This window comes from Cavia porcellus, unplaced genomic scaffold (genome assembly GCF_034190915.1).
Source record: "Cavia porcellus strain 051 isolate PalLab524CR breed Dunkin Hartley unplaced genomic scaffold, mCavPor4.1 scaffold_4, whole genome shotgun sequence".
In the NCBI taxonomy this organism is placed as follows: domain Eukaryota; kingdom Metazoa; phylum Chordata; class Mammalia; order Rodentia; family Caviidae; genus Cavia; species Cavia porcellus.
The window spans coordinates 115,678,159-115,695,287 of record NW_026947487.1 but is presented as its reverse complement, the minus strand read 5'-3'; the positions used below and the strand labels follow the sequence as shown (position 1 = coordinate 115,695,287).

At 42.9% G+C, this 17,129-nt stretch overlaps 1 protein-coding gene and 1 long non-coding RNA gene across 4 annotated transcripts in view; one reads left to right on the top strand and one right to left on the bottom strand.

The window, feature by feature from the left end:
* Positions 1-17,129, top strand: part of LOC134475807 (uncharacterized) — a 32,109-nt gene that overhangs the window by 11,334 nt on the left and 3,646 nt on the right. The window lies entirely within an intron of this gene.
* Positions 10,783-17,129, bottom strand: part of Plcg2 (phospholipase C gamma 2) — a 115,193-nt gene continuing 108,846 nt past the window's right edge. For all 3 annotated transcript variants that reach the window (XM_063247707.1, XM_063247709.1, XM_063247708.1), the window contains 2 exons: positions 11,875-12,059; positions 10,783-11,111 (listed from right to left, as the gene is read on the bottom strand). In XM_063247707.1, coding sequence (XP_063103777.1) covers positions 11,069-11,111; positions 11,875-12,059 — 228 coding nt within the window. In that variant the 3' untranslated portion in view covers positions 10,783-11,068. The remainder of the gene's footprint in view (positions 11,112-11,874; positions 12,060-17,129) is intronic.

Below are 17,129 nucleotides of genomic sequence, written 5' to 3'. Positions count from 1 at the left end.
GCACCTGGAAGGCTCGAGGGTCCCTGAACAGGCTGGGCTTGGGGGAGTGCGCTGGGCACTTACTGCAGGCTGCGGGGCCTCTGGAACTGGTGATGCTCGCCTGCTTGCTTAGAAATCCACAATCCTCCAGACACATGGGTAGGCGGGTAGGCGGATGTAGGTGCTCCAGACCCGCCCAGCCGTTCCACTGCACCCAGACTGTGTGAGGGTCCCAAATAGGCTGGGCTGTGGGGACAGTGTGTGCCCGCCTGCTTGCTTGAAACTCCACAGTTCTCCGAGCCTTGCTCCGTTTTTCTACTGTGGACATTCACAGCAATAAACTTCCCTTTAGGGGTGCTTTTATCATGTCTCATAGGTTCTGATATGTCATAATGACATTATCACTTGAATCTAGAAACTTTTAATTTCTTCCTTCTGTGACCTGTTTATTATTCAAGATGGCATTATTTGATTGGCATGGTTTTGCAAAATTTTTCTTTTGCCCTCGATTTCTAGTTTCATTGCACCATGATCTGATAGTGTAAGTGAAATAATTTTGATGCTGTTGTATTTATTTAAGCAAGCTCGGTGGGCTAGCATGCAGTGCATTTCAGAGGCAGTTCCATGTGCTGCTGAGATGAATGTGTGTTCCTTTGTCATGTATGGGACAGTCTGTAAATACCTGTTAAGTCCATGTGTTTGGAGGTGTGGTTCACTCTGATACTTCATTGATTTTCTGCTTTGCTGACCTATGTGTGAGAGTCGGGTATTAGTATGCTCACTACAGGGCTGTAATTCCTGTGTCTCATTGCCAGGCAGCTCTGATTGAATGTGTCAGCTTCAGCCACCAGTGACACAAGCATAGCTGTCCTAGTGGGCAGCTCGTACCATTTTATCAGGAAGAAGCCTGATCCAGTGGGTGGGTCCATTTGTATACCCAGGTCCAAACCTCCCCAAGGGAGGTTAGAGCTGCACCACTGTTGGTTCAGGCCTTTGGGATGTGTCAAGGGCTGCACTATGGTTGTACGGTTTACCTATTCTTTCTTGTCCTCTGCATTTGTGTTATGAAGCTGACTGTGCCAGTGTTGTGTGGGGACAGTGGTGCCTTGGTGCACAGACTGCATTTGTTCCCTGATTCTGGGCAAGATGGCTGCAGTCCTGTGTATCACCTGATGCTGAGTTCCTGAACGGAAGCAGAATTTCGCCATATGCTTCTGTTTGCAACCCCAATTGTTTGCAAACAGAAGCATTTGCCAACTGAGGTAGTACTGTGTACATTTACAGTTATCTCTTCCTTAACCGATGTATAGTTCCTTATTTGCCTCTTGTGATCAGTTTTGGCTTGAAGTCTGCTTTGTCTGAAATAGGACTGCTATTCCTGCTTGTGTTTAGGCTCCATCATATGCAGTAGTGTTTTCTAGCCTTTAATCTTTAGTGTGTCAATTCCTTTTTAGATTAAATGTATCTCGTGTGTGTAGCATACTGTTGGGTTTTGTTGGTTTTTTTTTTTTTTAATCTACCAATTTGTGTCTTTGGGGCAAAGTTTTGGGCAGATTGCTATATATTGGAAGTTATTACTGACTTACACTTGTCATATTTTGTTTTTCTGTTGTTGGTTCCTTTGTATTTGCTTTTGCCTAACTACTTACTCTACTTCTTATAACCTTTCCATGTAATTTTTCCCCATTGATAGCTTCATGACTCCTATGTAGGATACTTTTTAGCATTTTTTTAACTTTTTTTTTTTTTTGGTACCAGGGATGGAACTCATGGCTGTGGGCTTGCAAAGCAGGCACTTATGCCACTGAGCTAAATCCTCAGCCCATTTTGAGCATTTTTGAAGTACTTTTTTTTCCTGTCATAAATTTTTTTCTGTTTTATTTTATTCTATTCTGTTTGAGACCAGGTCTCACTGTGTAGTTCACACTGGCCTTGACCTCCTAGTGACCCTCTTGCCTCAGCTTCTTGAGTGCTCGGATTACAGGCACATGCTAATACGCCGGGCTGTCATGAATTTCTTAAGATTTTCTTTGTCATGGAATATTCTCATTTTTCTGTATTTTTATTTTTTTGAGACAGAGTCTCACTAGGTAGTTCAAGGTGTCCTCAAACTCACAGCAGTCCTCCTGCCTCAACCTTCTGATTGGGATTACAGGCATGTGCCACCACACCCAGCTTTTCCATCAATTTTGAAAGATAGTTTTGCTATCTTTAAAGTTTCTTTTCTTTGGGGCATGAAGCACATTACTTAAATGCTTTTGGCTTTTAACATGTTCTTGATGGGGCCATACTTTACATGTGTCACTGCCAGTACTACTTGTACCACCAGTTGGGTAAACTGCCTAACAGGTCCCTTATCTGTTTAGTATCCCATCTTTGAGTTCTAAAGTTTGTCTTTTTGAGCCAGTTTCACTATGCACTATCCAGTTTTAGGCTAGCCTTGAACTTGAAACAATCCTCCTGCCTCAGCCTCCTGAGTTCTGGGATTACAGACATGCACCACTACACTTGGCCACTTTTCTTATTTTGTACATTTCAGCTATTTGGTTTATTTCCTCATCAGTGCCCCTTAGATATGTTTTGAGGAGTCTTTCAAGGCGCTTTGTTGCCTGGTTTTCATATTTCTGTTCTCTACATGTGCACACATACATGGGAACCTTGCTCATGTGCTGAGCTTTGAGGGTTAAAGTGGAAAGCCGTTAGTTTCTGCTGCCCAGTGATGTGCTGTTGGCTTTGTTTCATCTTGGTGTGTGTCTGCCTCTTTGACCTACTCAGTTTCATGGAATTGGGCCTGGTCCCTTGGTGCTTCCCTTGACAGTGGTGTGGAGCACTGTGGACTGTGCATGGGCACAAGGCCAGAAGCAGGAAAAAGAAAATTAACACACTGTGTGTCTTCCTGATTTGAAGCTTTATGAATGGGAATATTTTTCTTTCTCCATTTTCTCTTTCTTGCGTAATATTTTGTAATGTGTGCATGTTAATAATGTAGCCATACTATCATATGAATACCACATAAACGTGGTGTGTCACCTCCTTGTAGTCTGTGTATCCTACATTTTATATAATGTGTATGTTCCAGGCCCGTGCATTGCTAGGCAGTCACTCTGCTACTGCACTACCAGAAATATTTTTTAAAAAGGATTGTAACTGTACGTATATCCTGACTGTTTAAGATCATTAAAAATGAACAGCAGTTAAAAACAGAGTTCTGAGCAGACTACTGTGTTCATCCAGACAGTTTTACTTTTTCAGGTGCACTACAGCTATTTAATTTCACATCAACAACAGCCAACATGTGTGACTCATTCACATAATTCTCTCTTTACACACAAGCGCATACTACTTATATAAAAATAAATTACACTTTAATAATGAAATACAAGTTTACAAATGCAGCTTTTCGATGCTGAGTAAAAAATAAGGAAGGTATAAATGTCTAAGACAAAGTCACTGTAGAATCTGACTCCTTAATTTTTTGAAAATTAGAAATCCTAGGGCAAATCATGGAGTATTCTTTAAAATGCTAATTTCGTAAATTTTGTGGATTTATGAATTGTTAACTTTCTGTTGGTAAGAATGTGGTTTTTAGGTTTGCCTTCAAAGAGTTCAATGGCATAAAGTTAATGATTAGGTTCCTTTTAAAGTAAAAAGGATTGGAGCCCTTTATAGCAGTCTCTGCTTCTAGATACAGTTCATCATTTAGTGGCCCTAGATCAGCAATCTTAAAAGATTAGGCTCAGATACCTCTTAAATGAATTTGGAAAATCTGGGTATCATATCCTTCTGTACCTTTCTAAATTGACCCAAAATTTCTCATCATGAGTAGTTGCAAAGGATGTAAGTGCTGATATATTGTGTTACTACATCTTCAAATAAAACTTAGTTTTTAAATTGAGCCAAGAGAGTCTAAATATAAGTTATTTTGTAAACACACCTCTTTTCAAAATTAAATAGACAAAGCAATTTTTCATAATAAGAAATGGCATGTTTTTCCTTTTACTCTTTCTTCTCAAGAGTTTTAGCCCACTCTGTGCTTTTGTATTGCTTAATTGTATCTCTGACACATTTACATAATATTCTATAAAGCATAACACTCTAAACCTTTAAAATTTTCTTCTGGGTTAAGCTTGATTAATAAAAACAAAGTACAAATTTTAATACATAGTTAAATACAGTAATTATTCATTGAAAATGTATCAATGTGATAAAGGTTTTTCCCTCTAATTTCATCTTTCTGTAGATCAGTATTTTCAGAATGAGCCCAGGTATAGCACCAAGTCTGGTCTGGTTTGGTTTTCCACTACTGATGATAGAACCCAGGGCCTTCACACTGAGTGACATCCCTGGGCTTTTTTAAAATTTTGAGGCAGCGTGTCACTTATCCATTAAGTTGCCTAGGCTGGGCTTGAACTTGCAACTGCAAGTACTGTCTTAGCTTTCCAGAGTGCTGGGATTATAGGTGTGTACCACCATACTCAGATCTGGTTTCTCTTTTAAATGTTAAGCATGGAGGGGGGTCACTGGTCCCTGCTCACACAGGTGAGATAGAAATGGGAGGTTTTATGGCTGTGGTATTACTGAGTCCAACTTTTTCACAGGCACGTGTCAAAATACAGAAACCTACTGGATGTTCTGTCCACTTTATGAAAGTAGAGAATTGGGAATCACTAGATTTGCAAAAGAATACCCTTTTTAGTCTTTCACTTTGCAGCCATTCCATATTCTGAGATCTGTGCCTTGGGTTATGATCTCTGATAGAGAGGAGATGGGAGAAGTTGTGTTTCTTTTGTAAACTGAGAAGAGGATTTTTGTCAGAGAGGTGAGTCTTACTGACGATTTCAGCAATGCTGCACCAACAAGGATCCAAAGAGAGATGCCCTGAAAAGCTTTGCTACGCCCAGATGCAAGGCCAGCTCGCCATCACCTTGTGGCACAAAAACCACTGGCCTTGGTCACAGGACATCTCGGTTACTAGGTGTTGTTGCCTGGCCACCTTCTTAGGAGCACCAGGCCCTCAGCTGCTCTCTGCGTGAACCAGTCTCATGAACCTCTGCTTGGTAACAGGCAGGGTTCTGGAAGCAAATTTGGGGAGTGTGACCCTCGAGCCCCCTCTCTGCCCCTGCGTATCAAGTCTCACCGTGGTGAAATTATCTTTAGGTAAGCAGAGTTTCTCAGGCTCAGTGACCTACCAGGCTCCCCACTCTGTATTTCTACATAACAACCAATATTCCAGGATAGTCCACGACAGGCAGAGGTGAGCAGGGGTGTAGTGACACACGTGTGGTTGGGACTTGGCTCCACCCGTGCTGCCACCATCCAAATTCCCTGCTCCCTTGCATAATGTGAGTCTCTGACAGCACGCGTCTCTGCTGGGTGCTCATGTTATGTGGCTGCTGATGGCCCTGGCAAGAACCAAAATTTCACCTGCTCCTTTCCTGAGAGACCCCTGAGACCCCATCACACCAAGAACCAGATTCCCATGTCACCTTACAAGGGCGAGATGGAAGAAGCAAAGCAAGCACTCTCTAGTGGTAGACTCCAGTGAGTGTCACGGGAGGAGACAGGACCTTTGCAGCCCCGCTGGGACTGTCACCTGCTTGTCCCTTCTGTGCAGAGGCTGGCTGCATAGAAACTGCACACAAAACCAGCTGAAGAGCTGCCTCTTCCTTCTGCCCAGTGTCTTACATACAGTGGCAAAACTATTTTAAGCACAAGAGATGCTGGTCTTAGCAACTCAGTTTCAAAATGAGTGAAACAGGACTGGGAGGGATGGACAGCGCCCCTGGGCTCCGCTGTGTACTGGCAGTGACAGAGCTGTACAGTAAGCCCCGGCCACAGCTCACAGAGTACTGGCCATCATCCGACTCTTCCTCCCCTGCAGCCCTGAGCTCGACCCCTCCCACCCAGCCTTTCTTGAAAGATGCTTTGAACGCTGGCTCCAGTGAGGACTCTGCTTCCCTGGGTTGCCGATTGCTGAGTAAAACAGCAACTTCCTATCCAAGGACCAACCAGTGTCCCAGGCAGGGACCCGCCTGGATCAGGCCCTGATACCTCATGCCCAGCTTTAGGGAAGGTGGTGGCTTTCCTGTAGGAGCTCCACAGATGGATGTGGTCTGCAAGGCCAGGAGCCATGATGTTTTTCAAGATCAAAGATCTTGCAGCGTGCTTAGCATGAAAGTACAGGATGAAGGGGTGTGGTTTGAGGTCAGACAGGGCTTCATTGGTACTAATCAGCATTTCAGTGATACACACAGACTCAGCCTGGCATTTTGGACAATCAGGAGGGGTGGGGCCCAAAGGTTTTGAGGACCAGATTCTACCTAAGCAAAACACCGCTTACTGCTAGTTTGTTCCTCTGTACCACATCAGCTGTTTCTCATGCACCCATTTTCCTGAGTCTGACTCTGAGAAATTGAGGCTACTGACCCCACCTGCCTCCAAGACTGTTGTCTCAACATCCTCATTAAGTCTCTGTTGTTATATCTTGGAATGCAGAGGTGTACAGTCCCTGCCAGCCACAGGTATGATCATGATCTAGATGGATTTACCCCTCTGGGAGTGACTGCATTTGAGGTCTTTTATAACATCCTGATGCCTGAGTTAGTGGTGACCAAACTATGGCAAGTGTGCTGTGGCAGGCATGTGAGCCAAGTCATCCTAGCATTGCCCCAGCAGCTGGACATGAGATAACACTGCACACGGGCGCTGTGCATGTGCTCAGAAAGGAGTAGCGGCACCAGCCAATGATGTCCCAGACGTGACTCATTAGCAGTGATTTGTCAGAGCTTTTGCATGGCCAATCCGTGTACTGCCAAGGATGGATGGATCTTTTTTTTGGGGGAGGGGGGGGCTTGGACTGGCTGTGAGTTTTAATACGTTTGTTTTTATTAACACAAGATTTCAGCTTTCAGTTTTCTTATGAAAAACTGAAATTTAATACCTAGGATTTAGCAGAGATGTTCTAATAGGCTGAGGTTCTTTTAATGCTGTGCTGTCCCCCTGGCATTTTGAATCTGCAGCATCATTATTTGTAAAGAATTTTAAAAACAAAAGAGTGTCTTAGTTACTTTTGTCTCATTGCTGAAACAAAATACCTGACACCTACAATTAAAGGGGGAAAAGTCTGTGGATAACAGTCCATAATCACTGGTGCCAAGGCCAGGTGACTTAGAGGGGCCTCTCAGAGTAGAACCAGTTCATGACAAGCAGAAGACAACAAAGGTAAGCAAGCAGGGGACCTTAGCAGTGTCTTTCTGCCCCTTCTATATTATCCAGACTACTTAGGGTGGGTAGCACTCACACCCCTAATCCTAGTGCCCCAGACTAGCACTGCACCATGAATCAGTCCCAGTGTCACACACTCTAGATCCAGCACCTCTAAAAAGTCCCACCTATGACCACATGAGGCTTTGGGAGGACATGGAGACATAGGCCACAACAAAGAACAAGGATATATATATTTGCTTGCACTGGCTATGATTTTAGAAGTCTCTGCAGAGCAAGAAATGCACTCAGACACCTTTTTCAGAGCAGGCCAAAAGCTGGCGGATGGAACATGGTCCCCTTGAGATGTTAGTCAGCAAAACCAAGAGGAACCGCAGCTGAGGAGCACTGCTGTAGATGGTTGATTCAGGAATATCCAATTCATTAGTGTTAATAGGAACTTTTTGGTATAGAGATAGATTTGTATTAGGTGCTTCATTTAAAAAAATGTTTTGTGTGTTTTTATATACAAAAGTTTTGAATAGCAAAAAAAATGACTGCAAAAAAAAAAGTAAAACAAAACAAATAGTAGAAGAGCACTCTAAGAGGCCTTTGGAGTAACTGGGAAATCATCATGTATTCTGTGAAGTGACAGTGTTGTATGTAACACATCAAGTGTCAGACAGCACTTTTGACACACCTCAAAAATGTTACCAAACTTGGTGAAACTGAAAGGAAAGTTTCTTGATGGGAAATTGAAGAAATACCTTTCCTGGTATCTTAGTTTTTACAACTGTCTTTCTGACAACTGCCAACTTTTCAAATTTCACCGAGCATTGCAAAACATGGTAAGACCCTCTCTAATGGGCATTTTATCAAAATGGCCATGTTGTCTGGGAGTAATTCTCTTTTTCAGGGTTTCCCAAACAAGGATAAAGGTATGCAACGCATCTCTGAGATGCCACTTAGCAGAAATACTGTCAAAGACTGAGTCCTGTGCATGCTAAGTGATGTTAGCAGCTCACCACTGACTTATAAAAGGCAACCTGTTATTCCACATGCTTCTATGAAAGCAAAGATACAAGTGATCATCCAAGGCCAGCAATAATTTTGCATTATGCTGTTGGTGACATCATGAGAGAAGAGATGGTGAAACTAGTGTCATTGCCTGGAAGAACACAGGGGTAGATACCTACAGTGCTGTGATGGAGGCTTTTTTGTCACTGGATGTAAGACCAGGAAAAGTGGCTTCAAATACTAGTAATGGGGCACTTTGCATAGAGGAGCAACATCTGATTTCATACAGTTCTTTGCTAAAGAAGCAAAACATCATTCAGTTTTACCTGTATTATATAAGAAGTTCTTTGTGCTAAGGAAAGCAGGAAAAGTGAAATGGTATCTTCAAAGATGTCACAAAAATGGTAAATTCATGACTCGTGCTCTTAATTTCTGAGTTTCAAGCACTACTTGATGAGGTCCAGGCACAGTATAATGCTTTGCTTATGTACAGTAATGTCCATGAGAACAAGTCCTGGAGATATGTGTAAACTGTGTGGATGAAACTGGACTGTTTATGAATGAAAAAGGGCAGGAATATCCACAGCTCACTGATATGGCCTGGCTTAACCACCTCATTTTTTTTAGATTTTATATACAGTGTACTCAACAAAAAAAGCCGTAAGTTGTAGCAAAAACAGCAGAAAAGATGTCATATGTTTTTGTTTTGTTTTGTTTTGTGATAGGGTCTCACTATGTAGTGCAGGCTGGCCCTAACTCAAGGTGATGCCTCCCAAGTGCTTAGATACAGACACATGCCACCATATCCAGCTAGGATGTCTTATCACATCAAAACCTTTGAGAAAACTTCAAGTTTTTGAAATAGACCTTGGAAACGGGCAGCTGAAATATTTTCCAAATCTAAAAATGCATTTAGAAAATTTTGCATTTGGAGACAATCCTGCAAGCCACCAGATACTCTCCACAGGATTCTCTGGCATTGTAACAACTGCAAAGGAGAATTCCAGTAACAGATTTTTATAGTTTCTTAACATGGAAACAACCCTGTGTTTTCTTCCCTAGATAAAGTCAAGTTTGAGCCAGGTGTGATAGCCATGCCTGTAATCCAAGCACTTGGGAGGCTGAGATAGGAGGACTGTTGTGAGTTTGAGACCAGCCTGGGCTACAAAGTGAGCTCAAAGCCAACCTGAACTGCACAGTGAGCTCCTGTCTCCAAAAAAAGGCCAGATTTTAAGATTTCCATCTTTCCTGCTTATACTGTTTAGATTTTGGAAATCTGAAAATAGAAATACTGGAATTTCAAGAATGTTGTATTTGGGAAAACAGATTCTATGGCCTGCATGCAACAGGTGAGAAGATAGAGTATAAAGGAATGACAAACGACTACAGGGTTGGTAGTTCTGAAAATGAAATCCTTGAAGTGTAGAATTCTCTGCCAAACAATTTGAATTTGATGAAAGCACTTGGGATTGCTTTCTTACTTTGGCTTTGAATTAGATCTGATAAAAGAAAACAGACTAAAAGGTGACATGAGTGAGCATCGCATGTGTTGCTTTCAAACTAGTGAAGCACAGTGGTACTTCAGGGCAAGACTCAATTCTTTCCATCATGCTAGTCACAAACTGAACTAGACAAGACCTGAATCAAATTTCCCCATAAGGTCAACATTAGACCTAACTGTTGAATTTGATTTGGTTCTGTACAATGTGATTTGCAACCAGAGTTGTGAAAAGAATCAAGTTTGTGAACCATAGTATCAGTTTGTATGAGGCGTAGTTTGATAGATTATTAGCATGCATATAGCAGGAAAGATCACCTTAATTGTGCAAAAGCAAGCCAAATGCTAACTTTTACCTTTCAGTAAAAGGCTGTATCATTAATAGCTCTGTTACTGTGTTCTCTTTTTAAGACAAAAGTTGTTAATGTATGAGTTGTTTTTTCCAAACTAAAACCTCAGTATTCAGGTTTGTCTGCCAGCACTCTCCTGAGCTATTAATACTTCCCTCCTTGCTCCAGAATATTGCACAGCCTAGAGTTTCCTTCATACCTTTCATATACCTCATAAACCTTGTCTGTGGACCCAGGGCTTCCCCAGCAGTCTCCCAGCCACTCAGTGGGGTACTGGAGAAGAAGCTGACCTCCAGCAGTCTCTGTTCTCTGATTGGTTTTTTAAAAAAGAGATCCCAAGGTTTCTACACCACCTCCAGTAATACTAGTCACAAAGCAAGGCTCTAACAGTGATTAGACATTGTCCTGCAGATTGCATCACTTAACCATTTACTGTGGACTCCAGCAGGTCCAGGCAGGAGATCTGTCCAGCCAGCCAGCTGATGCAGTTAATACACTCCAGAGTGAGCCCACTGACAGGGCACATCTTCTCTTTGGGCCCTTGTGGGATCCAGTGGCCTTAATTTTGGAATCATTTCCCTTTCAGTTAAAATCTTTTTCAGAACTGGATGAATTAGTTCCTTACATTCCCAGCTCATTTTGGAAGTCGATTACCAAATCTTGGGCCATTAGAATCTTGTGGGTCAGGAAAAAAAATCCTATTTTACTGTATAGGCCATGCATAAAAGGCTTAACTGGTGGAGATTTCTGTTGCTTTTATTTAGTGGGGTTTGGAACATGAGAGGCCAAAACGACAAATCGTTTTTGGATTCTCTATAAAGAATTTAAGTTAAGAAATTGTCCATTGTGAAAAAACTAGCAGGAAGTTAACCCAACCTGAGCCCTTTGGGTCTTCTGCACACGTCATCTTGAAGGCATACCTAGGGAGATGATGGTGTCACACAGGAGTCTCTCCCCAGAGCTGGACGGCGCACAGTCCTCCACGTGCACCCACCACACCCTTCCATATGCACACTGGCCTCTATGAGTAGAACTTGCTGTTGCTGACTCTCTTCTCTCGCAACCTGAAATGAAACAGATGCCACCATCACCAGCAGGGCAGACGGTGCAGGCTCCGTGGATAATCCTGGACACTGGGGGTCATTTATGCCTGAATGGCATGGAGATGAGAGTTGGCTCCTGCAAGACACTGCAGCTCAGAGAGGCTCAGCTGCCTCACTGCTGTAGGGGAGCAGCTGCTCTGTGAGCTGACCTGAAGATCACTGAAATCCTGTAGGGAGCTTGGCACAGTGCTGCTTTTGGAGACGGCCATTAGCATCTGCACCCAGATAATGCTTGGTTGCTTGGCTGCTCTTGGGCATATTGAGAGATGTGGTATCCCGGCTGCCCTTCCAGCCCATCACTTGCCTTGGCATAACCAGGAGCCTCCCCTGGGTAGGAGGATCGTCCCTGATATCCGGTCTCCACCCACTGTCCTAGCCTGTTCTTGGGAACTCAACTAGGACTCCTTAAAGATCAGTGGTCATTGGAGCTGTGGTAGAGTGGGGTGAGGCATTTGCCTGTCATCTGTATGGGGACCGGGGTTCCATTCCCAGCAAGACAGTAAAATGGTCATCTGTTTTCACTGTCACATTGAAATGTCCTTCTAAGATGGAAGACACTTCTACTTAGGGAGTGGAAGTGAAGAAGTTAGTACTTTAAGTTCACTTATAGAGCAAAGAGAACCAGCACCCAGGGCACTGAACAACTTCTAAAGAACGCATGGCGGGCGGGGGCTTCCCTGAAGCTCTGCCCGTGACCCGCAGCAGCTGAGGGAGGCCAGCCCACCTTCGGTTGCACTTCTCCTGGTACAGCTGCAGCTGGTTCTCATTGACGTTGAACTCCCTGACCAGGGCGTCCCGGTTGGCATTGCGCAAGTTCTGATGTGTGTCATACAGAAACAGCTGGTTGTTCAGCTCCTCTTGCCGCCTCCGCAGCTGCCGACAGGAAGAATAGAGCTCCTCCTCGCACTCCTGGAGAGCAGGGGAGAGAACAGCCCCGTGGACACCCGTGGGACATGGGGTCCCACATGTGTCCAAAGGGAGCAGAGGGCAGAAGCTTAGCAGTTGGGGTTATCCCAGGACAGCCAACGCCTGCTTTTTAAAAATTTTTTTAAATTAATTTTCTTTTGAGACAAGGTCTTGCCATGTAGTTACTACCAGTCTTGAACTCACAAGCCAGACTTGAACTCATGGCGCTTCTCCTGCCTCAGATTCCCAAGTGCTGGGGTTACAGGCGTGCACCACTGTGCCAGGCCCAAGACCTATTTTAACTCAAGATAAAGCTCAAAGATTACATTGGAAGCTGTCCATGTGTAAAGGCCTTGGTCTTCACCACGTTGCTTTATTGTGAAGCACAAAAATAATACAGTGCATGTTTTGCAATCCAGTCTAGTTTTTCCTTGGTCTGAATCACCTTTTCACTTTTATCTAAATAAAAAGCTGGTCAAAAATCTCTGTGCTTAAAGTGGGGTGCGGGAAAATCTGAGGCCAGGCAAAGGCAGGTAACTTAAAACCTGTGAGGGCATTGAAGGACAAAGTAAGAGGCTACGACATGGACAGACCCAGAAAACACTGCTAAGTGAAAGAATCATTTCTAAAGAGTGTGTACTACACAGTGCCATTAATATGAGATATCTCAAACAGGGAGATCACAGAGACAGAAAATCAGTGGTTGCCAGAGACAAGGCAGGTGTGACAATGAGTAGGCACGTTTCTTTCCCAGATGTTGAAAATATTCTAAATCTGACCAGTGATGGCTGCACCCCGTGGGTAAGCTAAATGCTACTGTGGCACCTTACTGGGGTGATCAATGGAATGTGAGCTGTATCTCTGGAGTGCTTGGCCCCCCATAAAGCCAGGTACCATGGATTACTCCCACAGGATGGGCGTGTGGCGGTCTGCCCATCCCTGCTGCCTTTCTCCCCACCATCTCCACTCCAGAGATGTCCCCAGCCAGCCTGTTTAGAAGCATCCACGGGCCTCGGTTGAGCTCTGGGTGGAAACTGTCTGGGATGAGTTGGAGGAGCGACTGGATGTACCCAGGTCCTAGTGATGCTACCGCGGCCCTTCTCTAAAATGTAGAGGGAGTTGGAAATGAGGCCAGAAGAGAAGTGGACAGGACCGCCAGGTGAGCACCAAAGTGCAGCCACACCTGAGGCAGAATTTAGCCTCAGTGTGCTTGGGGCAGGGGACTCCGTGAGGACAAGGAGTTTGGATTGCAGTGTGGAGGGAGGATGAGGACCCCTGACACCTCCTGGTTTCAAAAGGAAGCCGTCCGCGCATGGCCGGCTGCACAGGAGGCCAGTCTGTCCTGCACACCTGCCCTGTGGTGGACTAAGTCAAGCAACAGTCCAGGGCTTCTGAACGAGCACCGATGCACACAGGGCTGGTCATGTCATTTCTTTTTACTACAAGCACAACCTTGCTCTGCGAATGTTTTTGTCTTAACAACCTAACAACCTCATGGACGCCCTGTAAGGTCACAGCCGGACCTGAGACTTAAGAGGGGACAAGGGAGAGTCATTCCTTATTCAAAGCAGACAGCTGTGGAAGTACCAGACAGGTCAAGAAAAAGAGCAGCTTTATACCCTCCCGCTGCCTCCCTCTTCATACCCCCTTAGAATTTTGTGATAACCATTTCCTGGCATCCTGGTGAGTCTATTTTCACATTGAAAAAAATTAGACTTTTGTTGTCCAAGAGTCTAATTAGAAAACATAGGAAACCTTTGGCAATTAGTTTTACACAGGCCACCAGCCTGGTGGCTACAATTCTAGCTGTTTGGAAAGACTACAAGTTTTGAGGCCAGCCAGATGAGGTGAAACTTATGTAAAATTTCAGAAAATATTATTTGGCCTTTTAAAGGTCTTTATTTGGCCTTTGACATGATTTTTATAGCATTCTCTAGCTTTTTTCTCTTTGAGAGAAAAAATTTTCAAATTCCACCAGTGATGCTATTTCTCATTTCATGTTGAAATTTTATCAAAAAAAGTGTTCAGAGTTCTCAGGTAACTTACATCACCAGATTTCCAGGTAATCATCTTGCACAACTGTAGAACAGTGATCACAACTGAGAAACTAACATTGGTGCATCACTGAGCTACAGATTTATTGAAGTTTCACCTACTGTCTTCATTCTGTTCTAACATCCAAGCCAGGACACACCCTGCACTTAGCTATTGCACTTCCTGTGCTCCTCTGAGTTTTCCTTAGTCTTCCCCTATCTTCTGTGACCTTGAGGCTTTGGAAGAGTAGCATTTGGTTACTTTGTACAACATCCCACAATTGAAGGTGGTCTGGTTTCCTTTTTTGTTTGAGGTTTCTCAGTCTTCGCAAGAATGTCAGAGTAAGGCTGCGCCCTTCTTGGTGAGGTACATGATATGAATGAGTCTTACTACTCACGGTGCTGACAGATCATTTGGTTAAGGTGATGTCTGCCGGGTTTTCCAGTGTAAAGCTATTTTTCTCTAATTCACACATTTCTTGGAGGAGGCCACTCTTGAGGTAATGTAGACATCCCACCCTTTGGGCTTTCACTAATTTGAGCATCCATGGGTAAATCTAACCTCTAGCAGGTCATGCTGTGGTGTCCCAGATTTTCTAGCTCTTGCCTTCCTTCTGTATTAATTCTTCTGCAAGGAAGAGCTACCTCTTTTATTCATTTGTGGATATATATTTTGTTCCATTAAAATTCAATATAATCATTATCAATTTTGTTACTCAAATTGCTTCAGGTTGGCTCATATATTTATCTGGTAGCCCCCATCCTTCAATACTTTTTTTTTTTTTTTTTTGGAGACGGTTTCATTATGTGGTTCAGGCTGGCCTTGCACTCTCTTTGTAGCCTAGGCTGGTCTCAAACTTGCAATGATCTCACTGCTTCAGCCTCCCAAGCTTTAACACTTCTTTACTGATTGGAATTTTAAGATGCTGCAGACTGATTTTCTGTCTTACCATCCAGATCTGGTTTAATTACTTGTCTAAGGAGTTCTGATTTCTTTCACAGGACAATGACATTTAGAAATTAGTATCTAGGTGTTTCTGTGTATTCACTGCTCCTGGGGCACTGATACTAGTCTCTTAGCCAACAAACAGATTTATTTACCTTTCTCTCTGAACAACTAATTGTGAGTTGATACTGATACGTTCAATTCTAGTCAGATGTTAATTTGGAAAGGGTTGGTATAAATTTTTACTAGTTCAGTTGCTGATTTATCACAAGATTTTATATTTTGCCTTCCATAAGTCCTATACCTTTATTTAAATTGCTCCTAAATGTTTATAGTTCTTGTCAATATCTGTAGAATTTTCCATCTGTCCCTACCTCCCACCCCACATTTCCATGTGCCATTTGTAGAAGAGAGAACTAATTATATAAATATGAAATAAACATTAGTCTTTTTTTGTTTTTGCGACAGGGTCTTGATGTGCAGTTCAGTTCAGGCCTTGAGCTCACTCTGTAGCCCAGTGTGGTCTCAAACTTGCAACAATCCTCATGCCTCAGCCTCTCAAGTGCTGGGATTACAGGAGTGTGTCACCATGTCCAGGTAGTGTCCTTAGCTTTTAAAAATATGTAATCGTCTTTTGGCCGGAACCACCCTCTTCCAGTAATTTGCCAAAATGATAAACATAAAGGGAAAGAGGAGGGAAATGCGCTATGTCTTCTCTAGGCCTTTTAGAAAACATGGAGTTGTTCCTTTGGCCACATATGTGCAAATCTACAAAAAAGGGTGATATTGTAGATGTCAAGGGAGTGGTACTGTGCAAAAAGGAATGCCACATAGATGTTACCATGGCAAAACAGGAAAAGTCTACCATGTTACCCAGCATGATGTTGGCATTGTTGGAAACAAGCAAGTTAAGGGCAAGATACTTGCCAAGAGGATTAATGTGCATATTGAGTGTATTAAAACACTCCTCAAGAGTTCAACAGCTTCCTGAAATGGCTCAGGGAGAAGAGAAAGGCCCCTGGGTTCAACTAAAGCTCCAGCCTGCCCCGCCCAGAGTAGCACTTTGAGACCCCATGGGAAAGAGCCTGAGTCAGCGGAACCCATTCCCTATGAATTCATGGCATAAGCTGGGGATGGAGCCCTGCCATTCAGCATCTAATTGGTGGCTAAGCATTCTAGACCTTGCTTAAGAATAAAAAATCATTGCATTCTGTGTTGTAAGGATGTTTTCTCAATTGAACAGGTGTGGTACCTTTACCTCAGAAATAAATATTTGGAGCAGATGTTCATTCTACATAGTTAATTGTGTTGGGTCTTTACTCTTCAGTGTTTTTCTTGCTGAAAGATACTGCTGAGGTATTGTGCAGGTATATACCCAAATGGCCAAATATTTATGAAATATTTATATTGGCTCAAAGATCCTGTAAATCACCATGGGGAAAAGATGTATCAAAATAAACTGGAGGCATTTCAGTTAATAAATGGAAGTCCATTTAGGTTAAAGCACCTATATACGTGTATGTATGTATGTGTGTATATATAATCATAATTTGTAGATAAATGCACTTTTCCCTATGATTGATGCTATTTATTTTGAGATCTAATAATTAATACTTTTCCTTCACTTAATTGTCCCAGTGTTTAACTATCTGTGCATTATTAGAATAAACTACTTCTATTATATCATGCTTCTGTAAGTAGCTGAAAATGACTTGTTATTTTTCTTCAGCTTAACATCTGCGTCCATAAGTGATACTTGTGGGTGGAGAGCTAGGATTTCTGTCTGTATGTGTTTACAAATGAAAATTATATGACTTCAAGACAATTGCAGAATCTCCATTTTCCTATTGAAATCCGTGGAATACAATCTGAACTATGTTCTTGAATTCTAACAGAACTCAGATAAAAACCCATCTAGATGTGACACTTGTTTTATCCCCCTTTATTAAGGGTCTTATAACCCTTCCAGTGACTTCTATAGGATTTCATTTCTGACTTTTCCAGTTTTTCTCAGAATATTTTGGTCCACTTACATGTCTTAAGGCACTCACCCATGTGTGCAGTTTGTTATCTGGGGCTCAGTTTCCTTTCCAA